The sequence below is a fragment of the Piliocolobus tephrosceles genome, chromosome 13 (assembly GCF_002776525.5).
Source record: "Piliocolobus tephrosceles isolate RC106 chromosome 13, ASM277652v3, whole genome shotgun sequence".
Classification (NCBI taxonomy): Eukaryota; Metazoa; Chordata; class Mammalia; order Primates; family Cercopithecidae; genus Piliocolobus; species Piliocolobus tephrosceles.
In genome coordinates this window covers 417,127-426,208 of record NC_045446.1, presented here as the reverse complement: position 1 = coordinate 426,208, position 9,082 = coordinate 417,127, and the positions used below count along the sequence as shown (strand labels likewise).

General features: G+C 52.8%; 1 protein-coding gene across 3 annotated transcripts in view; it reads right to left on the bottom strand.

The window, feature by feature from the left end:
• Window positions 1-9,082, bottom strand: part of PHRF1 (PHD and ring finger domains 1) — a 36,923-nt gene that overhangs the window by 15,962 nt on the left and 11,879 nt on the right. For all 3 annotated transcript variants that reach the window (XM_026447280.1, XM_026447281.1, XM_026447282.1), the window contains exons 4-6: window positions 8,757-8,962; window positions 4,444-4,527; window positions 3,065-3,183 (exon numbers count right to left, since the gene is read on the bottom strand). In XM_026447280.1, coding sequence (XP_026303065.1) covers window positions 3,065-3,183; window positions 4,444-4,527; window positions 8,757-8,962 — 409 coding nt within the window. The remainder of the gene's footprint in view (window positions 1-3,064; window positions 3,184-4,443; window positions 4,528-8,756; window positions 8,963-9,082) is intronic.

Genomic DNA, 9,082 nt, shown 5'->3' with positions numbered 1-9,082 from the left:
AGAGAGAGACTCCGTCTCAAAAAAAAAAAAAAAAAAAGATACGAGTTAAACAAAAGTAAACCCATTCCACCAAGAATCCTGCACCTAGGAGAAGGTGTCCGCTGTGTGGCCCTCGCTATGGCCTCACACAAGACAGGAGACAGGTATGCAGGAAGAGAAGCAGACTCCCCCGCGCACGACACGCCCTGCCAGGCCAGCACAGAGGGGCAGCAGGTCGGGGGGGGCTACAAAGAGCCCTAACTAGGTCCCCTCCTAACATCTGCTCTTACACAAGTTCTCTGCGGGCAAAGGCAAGAACTGAGCAGTACCTTCTTTCAAAGAATTCCAAAGTCTGAAAAGACGGAGTCTTGCTCTGTCACCCAGGCTGGGATGCAGTGGCCGGATCTCAGCTCACTGCAAGCTCCGTCTCCCAGGTTTACGCCATTCTCCTGCCTCAGCCTCCCGAGTAGCTGGGACTACAGGCGCCCGCCACCTCGCCCAGCTAGTTTTTTTTTTGGTATTTTTTAGTAGAGACAGGGTTTCACCGTGTTAGCCAGGATGGTCTCGATCTACTGACTTCGTGATCTGCCTGTCTCGACCTCCCAAAGTGCTGGGATTACAGGCTTGAGCCACCGCGCCCGGCCTTAATTAAGTTTTAAACATCCCCAAGAGCCTTGTTGGAAGGTACTACAACTAGGTTGGGCACAGTGGCTCATGCCTTTAATCTCAGCACTTTGGGAGGCCGAGGTGGGCGGATCACTGGAGCCCAGGAGTTCAAGACCAACCTGGCCAACATGGCAAAACCCTGTCTCTACTAAAAATACAAAAATTAGCCGGATGTGGTGGCACATGCCTGTAATCCCAGCCACTGAGGAGCCTGAGGCAGGAGAGCCACTTGAAGCTTGAACCAAGGCTGCAGTGACTCACTGCAGAGGTTGCAGTGAGCCGAGATGGCGCCCCTGTACTCCAGCCTGGGTGACAGACCAAGACTCTGCCTCGAAAAAATAAGTAAATGAGTAAAATAAAAGCTAACATGAAAACTAGGCTTTGTGCCTGAAAACTGACAGCCTCATCTGGCCTACCAGTTGCCCTCCAGCCACTAGAAGGTTGACGGCCCCGGCCTGCGATGAGGGCCTTGCCCGGGATGGTGCCTATGGCAGCCAGGACCAGGTCTCTCCTATCACACCATGGCCTCTCGGGCCGTGTCCAGCGATTCCAGGCCAGCCCAGGCCCTTCCTTCACATGCCCAGAGTGGCCACAGCCACAGGTAAAGAGGACCAGTGTTACACACAGGCAGGGAGCGCTAAGCCACTCCTCCACCTTTTTTTTTTCTTTTTAAGCATTCTGCGCTTGATCAGGCGCAGTGGCTCACGCCTGTAATCCTAGTACTTTGGGAGGCCGAGGCGGGTGGATTACCTGAGGTCAGGAGTTCAAGACCAGCCTGACCAACATGCAGAAACCCCATCTCTAATAAAAATACAACATTAGTCAGGCATGGTGGCGCATGCCTGTAATCCCAGCTACTCGGGAGGCTAAGGCAGGAGAATTGCTTGAACCCAGGAGGCGGAGGTTGCAGTGAGCCGAGATTGCGCCATTACACTCCAGCCTGGGCAAAAAGAGCGAAACTCCGTCTCAAACAAAAAAAAAAAAAAAAAAAAAAGCATTCTGCGTATATTCAAGGTGTAACTCAGTAATCAACAACCAATAAGCACTGTGTCCAGGGCTGCAGTGACCAGGCTCCTGGGATACTCAAGGCAGCAGCCCTGCCCTTCAGACTTGCGGCACCAGCTCAGCACACGCCAGGACAGTTGGCAGCAGACGCTCCCAGGAACTCCAAAGAGGTGAAGACCATCAGGGGAGAGCACTCAGGAAACTGCCACAAAATGTGGATTTAGGCTCAGACTCGTAAGAACGGAGGGAAGGCAAGATGTTTGCGAATGTGAGCAGGGCATGACCGTCTCCTGGCTGCTGAGAGCAGAGGGCAGGACCAAGCAGGGGCTGGGACCTGGAGGGGCCGGTGGAGTGTACTGCAAGGCCCCTACACTCCCACAGGCCACAAGGAGGGCGAACTGATGATAAGACAAACATGGTGGTGACCTGTAGGACCCTCGAGGAGGCCCCTGTAGTGTCTGCGAAAGGACAGCCAGTGATTCCTGCACCAACAGCAGCGTGAGTGGAGCAGAGGCCTATGTGGCTAAGAACGAGGTGGCAGGTGGGGGCACAAGCAGCTGTGGTCAAGGGCGAGTCAAAGCTGGGATGACCAGGACCACCCACCACAGAGCAAAGGCCTTCACCAGGAGCCCGTCCTCTGTGCGGCTCCAGCCATGGCACGTCCAGGCCTCCTGGCTCTGGCTGTTCCATAGTCCAAACCCTGACCCAGCTACTTTCCGCCGAAGAGAAGGCTCCAGATCGAGCAGCCTCACTGGTTCTTTCAACAAGGGAAAGATTTCCAGAATCCTCTCGCCATAATTTCACAGCAGAAAAATTATTCAAATCAACAGGGAGAGCCCCTTGCAGGAGGCTAATGGGGAAGGAGGCACCTGCCTACAGCCAACGAGACAAAGCAGGGATGTGGAGACGAGTGTCACAGGCTCCAGGTGAGCCAGGGCCACGCAGGGCCAGAGCAGGCGCTCAACTGTGCCAGGGAGAGCAGCAGGTGCAGCGTAACTGGGGGAAGGAGGAGCAGGGTGAAAGGTGAGGGACCAAGGCAGCCAGGATGATGGACGCAGGCAGAGCCACTCCTCCCCTACAAAAAGGCCGGGACCAGGCCATGTCCCACCCTCTGGCTGGCCAGCCCCACAGCCTCCTGTCTGGCTGTTTTCTTTTTTGTCTTGATGTGTTACCTGCATTTCTGTGAGCAGCCTCAGAATGATTTTTGGGGAAAGGTGGAGGTGTAAATGGGTGTAATAAGAAGGCCTGCAGGTGCCCATGGTCCGCAGGACTGAACTGCGCTGCTGAGGGTGGTGAGCTCAGTTGCAGGTGCTGGGACTCAGACTTCACAGAGGGAGGAGGTTCTGCGTCCCTCCTGCCCCTGGCCCACCTCGCTCGCAGCAGGGCACGTGTGCCAGTCCCAAGCGTCCCTTACCCCGCATCGCAGCCATCACAGAGCAAGAGCCTGTCCTCGCGGTCACTCCTGCCGCACACCTCACAGAAGGTGGGGTCCTCCTCCTCTTCCTCACTCGCTTTGGTGTTCTCCACTGGGATCTAGGACAGAACCAGCGATCACACACCACACGCGACCCAGACTCCCTATGGTCAATTCCCATCACGATACACAGTCAATCCAGAATCGATCGATCGGCTTCAGATTCCTCAGTGGGCTCCACAGGCCCAGAGGGTCTCCCTCGACGTGCACACAAGTATTTTTATGTTTTCTACCATCTCAGGGTGGTGATCTAAGAGGAAAATATTCAACAAAAAGCAAAGTATGATGCATGGAAAGGAGCGGGTAAGCTCTGTGGCCCCTAAGTGAAGTCATCAAGCAGGGCAACGCAGCAGGTGCCGGACTGCCACATAAGAGCAAGGTCTGCCTCTAAAAAAAAAAGAAAAAAAAAAAAAAGCAAGGCATGGTGGCTCATGCCTGTAATCCCAGCACTTTAGGAGGCCAAGCTGGGCGGATCATGAGGTCAGGAGATTGAGACCCCCCTGGTTAACATGGGAAACCCAGTTCTAAATTAAAAAAAAAAAAAAAAAAATTACAAAAAAATTAGCTGAGCGTGGTGGTGGCGGGCGCCTGTAGTCCAGCTACTTGGGAGGCTGAGGCAGGAGAATGGTGTGAAACTGCAGTGAGCCAAGATTGTGCCACTGTACTCTAGCCTGGGCGACAGAGCAAGATTCAGTTTCCAAAAAAAAAAGCTGGGTGCAGTGGCTCACACCTGTAATCCCAGCACTTTGGGAGGCTGAGACAGGAGGACAGCTTGAGCCTAGGAGTTCAAGACCCACCTAGACAATATAGTGAGACCTCGTCTCCACTTAAACAAACAAACAAACAAAGCCAGGTGTGGTGGCAAACGCCTGTGGACCCAGCTACTCAGGAGGCTGAGGCAGGAGAGGATGGCTTGAGCCCAGGAGGTTGAGGCTGTAATAAGCTGTGATTGTGCCACTGCGCCCCAGCCTGGGTGAAAGAGCAAGACGGTGTCTCAAAAATAAAATGAAGAACTCTGAGCAGACGAGCCAGAAAGCCGCTCCCCGATGTGATGGGTACAGGGCTGGGGTCCAAGGGACATTCCAGGAGCTGGCAACACCTCTGCCTCTCACCCCCAACCCGGACCCCAAACCCCCAGACAGGGCACAACTCAAGCTCCAGGTTTTCTGCTTATGGCCACAGGGGCACTTGAGTGAACTGCTATGAAGCATTTAACCGACACTCATTTCAGGAGAGCAAGCCCACTTTGGAAAGCGTGCTGTCCCACAGGGCAGGGGTATAAGCACGCCTGGGGTCTCCACAGCAGCATCCACACTCACCTTCCTTAAGATTTTACCACCAAATTGAGCTCGAATACAAATGCACTTAAAGAGAGTTCGATCAACTGGACAGGAATTGGCATTCTGTGAGAAATAAAAACGGGATGAGAATCTTATAAATCACTTTCACTTTGAGGTCAAAAATTTCTTTTACACTGAAAACCAAGTATCTGCTAGGTGCCTCCGTGTGCCAGGCCCTCCACTAAGCTGCTGGCAACACGGCAGTGAAGGGAGCACAGCGAGCCTTGCCTCCCTGCAGAGCTGCCAGCCCTGGCGGGGTGTAAGAGCAGCTCCATGAACGCGAAGCATCTGGTGACAATAAAGGGAGGACGGGGAGGCAGGGGGGTGGCATCGTGCACAGGTCCCTCTGCGGTGAGCCCTGTTCAAATCTTCTGCCAACTTTTCCAAAAGATTGTTGGACATTCACTAGTACATTTTTAGAATTTCTTTTCATAGGCTGGGAGCAGGGGCTCAGGCCTGTAATCCCAGCACTTTGGGAGGCTGAGGCAGGTGGATCACCTGAGGTCGGGAGTTCGAGACCAGCCTCACCAACACGGAGAAACCCCATCTCTACTAAAAATACAAAATTAGCCAGGCGTGGTGGCGCGTGCCTGTAACCCCAGCTACTCAGGAGGCTGAGTCAGGAGAATCACTTGAACCCTGCAGACGGAGGTTGCAGTGAGCCAAGATGGCGCCATTGCACTCCAGCCTGGGCAACAAGAGCCAAACTCCATCCCAAAAAAAATTTCTTTTCATAGTGTAGATAACAGTCAGGTATGTGTGGCAAAAATTTTTTTGCCTTTATTAATAGTATTCTGACCCACATAAGATCTTTAAGTTAGTTTTATACCATACACAAGAAAACACTGATTTTAACTGAATAATTCAATGGGCCCTGACAAATGTACATCCTGCAGAGTCCCCACCCTGGTCTTCGGACCCTTCCCTCTCCCACCTGGCTGTTTCTTCCTGTTGTCTCCCGTGTGGTGAGGTGCATCTTCCCTGGGGTTTCTCAGGATTGGAGTCACAGCATGGACTCCTGCTCACGGCATTCTGCCCTCCCTAGCACTGAAGAGACGCCACCACACCAACGGCCCCTGTGTCCATCCCCCGTGGTGCACATCGACGGACGTGTCTTTGTGTGGGTGCACTTCTGTTTCTCTTGAGTAAACACCCACGAATATGTGTGCCTTTGAGGTTGTACGTGTGATATCCCCCCTCTGGAGTCCGGGGCGCCATCCTCCCCACCAGCTCACGGGGCGTGCAGCAGCACCTCCCGTGATGGGACTGGGGTTCCCAGAGGAGCCCTGCTGCGGAGCCCCACACACTCACTGCCCGTGTGCAGACATTCTCTCAGGCTAAGCCCCGCACGCTCAGAGCCTGTTTGCAGACATTCTCTCAGATTGTTTAGGAAATCCTTCCCTTTTCTTATCACAGAGCTGCCCGTGCTTTCCTTTCAAAGTTTCAGCTTTGCTTTCTAATTTCAAATCTTGAATCCATCCAGCATCGTGTGTGTGTTGTGAGCAGCCCCCAGGCTGATCGGTCCCACAGGCACCGCCTGTCTCCCCAAGTATGTCCAGGTCTCTTTCAGGGCCCCTGCAAAACCCCTAGGACTGGCTTTCAATCCTGCACTGATTCCAGTTCAATCAGTGTAGTTTTATAAATCATAATATCCAGGAGGCAATTTCTCCCCTTTTCAAAGCTATCCTGGCAATTCTTGGTGCCTTCCTGTCCTTGTGTGTTGATTTCACAACACATCAAGCGCTCTGAACTCCTGCTGGGACGGACGGAATCAGCATCCCCGGCCTCTCTACGGAGTAAGACGTCTTGAAAGGGAAGGGGCTGGCCAGGCGCGCGGTGGCTCACGTCTGTAATCCCAGCACTTTGGGAGGCTGAGGCGGGCGGATCATAAGGTCAGGAGATCGAGACCATCCTGGCTAACACGGTGAAACCCCATCTCTACTAAAAATACAAAAAATTATCCGGGTGCGGTGGCGGGCGCCTGTAGTCCAGCTACTCAGGAGGCTGAGGCAGGAGAATGGCGTGAACCTGGGAGGCGGAGCTTTCAGTGAGCCAAGACTGCGCCACTGCACTCCAGCCTGGGCAACAGAGCGAGACTCTGTCTCAAAAAAAAAAAAAAAAAAAAAAAAAAAGAAAGGGAAGGGGCCTTGCTTCCTTCAATCACAGCTGTGTTGGAAAAGCTCTTTAAATGTCTTACACTTCTCTTTATGACTTATTTCTAAATACAATGTTTAATCTTTATTAACCTTGTATCCAGCAATTTTACTAAGAAGCATTCTAACAGTTTATTTGTAAGATTTCTTTTTTTTTTTGGGACAGAGTCTCCCTCTGTTGCCAGGCTGGAGTGCAGTGGTGCAATCGCAGCTCACTGCAACCTCCACCTCTCAGGTTCAAGCGATTCTCCTGCCTCAGCCTCTCGAGTAGCTGGGATTACAGGCATGTGGTACCATGCCCAGCTAATTTTTGTATTTTTAGTAGAGATGGGGTTTCACCATGTTGGCCAGGATGGTCTCGATCTCTTGACCTCATGATCCACCCACCTCGGCCTCCCAAAGTGCTGGGATTACATGCATGAGCCACTGTGCCCAGACTCATTTGTAAGACTTCTATACTGATACACTTATTTGTAAATGCCCTCCCTCTCCTGCCCAATACTTATCTAATAAATGCCAGACAGAAAATACACAGCAAACACACTGTATCTTGTTCCTCAATTTAAATGAAAGCCTCACTTGCCAAAAGAAACATCTACAAAAAAATAAATTAAAAAAAGTGGCCGGGTGCAGTGGCTCACACCTGTAATCTCAACACTTTGGGAGGCTGAGGTGGGCGGATCACCTGAGGTCGGGAGTTCAAGACCAGCCTGACCAACATGGTGAAACCCTGTCTCTACTAAAAATACAAAATTACCCTGGTGTGGTAGCAGGTGCTTGTAGTCCCCGCTACTCGGAAGGCTGAGGCAGGAGAATCGCTTGAACCCAGAAGGTGGAGGCTGCAGTGAGCCGAGATCGCACCACTGCACTCCAGCCTAGACAACAAGAGCGAAACCCCCCCCCCCCCCCCCAAAAAAAGAAAAATCTGAGCCTAAATCTACTGTGGGCTGTGGACCCACCACAACAGAACAGGACTAGGAAGTACTAGAGCCAGACTTTGGGTGATGTCACAGCCTGCCCCCACCAGCAGCATTAGCAATGTCTGGGTCCTGCTTCAAACTAAGCATACAGGCAGTTTTCAGCTACTCAGGGAGACAGAACAGGAAGACCCAGTCACTAGGAATCCTGGGTGAGGTCACGGTTCTGAGGAGTCGGGGACAGCACGGGCTGCCGGTGCACCTGCAGGGAGGGGAGGGAGTTGAGAGGTGGCAGTGTCAGAGCTGAGCCCTGAGTACAGAGGTCGGGGACTCATCAGTCATCCTCGGACTGTACACTCTACTTTTTTGACATTTTTCACAATCAAGTATTCAGAAAGGGCAGGGGGAGCTGACTGCTTCTAAAGGTTCATTTTGAAATATAAAATACACTGCGTGTTTACAGTCAACTCTCCTCACCTGTTTTAAGGACAGTCCCTTTCAATGCCGGTTATTATGACTGAGTGCCGTATCCCACCGGTGTTTTTTTTTTTGAGACGGAGTCTGGCTCTGTCACCCAGGCTGGAGTGCAGTGGCCAGATCTCAGCTCACTGCAAGCTCCGCCTCCCAGGTTTACACCATTCTCTTGCCTCAGCCTCCCGAGTAACTGGGACTACAGGCATCCGCCGCCTCGCCTGGCTAGTTTTTTTTGTACTTTTTAGTAGAGACAGGGTTTCACCGTGTTAGCCAGGATGGTCTCAATCTCCTGACCTCGTGATCCGCCCGTCTCGGCCTCCCAAAGTGCTGGGATTACAGGCTTGAGCCACCGCGCCCGGCTACTACAGGTGTTTTCTGCATCAACTGAGAGAACCACATGTCAAGGCAGCAAACCGCCCAAGTACCATAGCACACCTGCCTCTGGCTTGCAGGCCGAGATGGCCCCTAAGTCATCCAGGGTTTCTGCAGCTGGTCCCAAGAGATCCACAGCCGTCCTCTCTCCTGCCACTGACCGACACACCACAAACGCCTCACATGAGCTCACCCACACCCCCAGGAGCCATGGTGCTTACAAAGCAAAGGCCAAGCCAGACTCAGTCCTGTGGCTCCAGGGTCAGCCGCAGAGCAGAGAGCTACAACCTCGCAAGAGGCTGACCACAGGCTGGGTCACCTATAAACAGGGAGGCTATCCTGAAGGGAGGAAGAACCCAACCAGAGGTGAACTCACCTTGGACCATTCCACAATGCAGTCCAGGCAGAAGTAATGGGCACAGTTCTCCGGCGTCCCCACGGCCTGGTCTCTGAATGTGTTGAGACAGATCGGGCAGCTCTCCGCATCATCATCAGAATTAAAAGAGCCGGTAGCTTCCATTTTCCCCTGAGTACCTGCTACCTCTCGCAACGTCTCCCCATCGTCTTCAGAATCCTCGGAACCTGGAGAGAGAGGAAATGTTCCAACTGGTGCAAGCAGGCCTGGCAGCGTGAACTGTGGCACTGGAGGCAAGCAGGCCCGGGCTGCACTGCAGACACCAGGTCTGTGACGCAGAGCCCGCC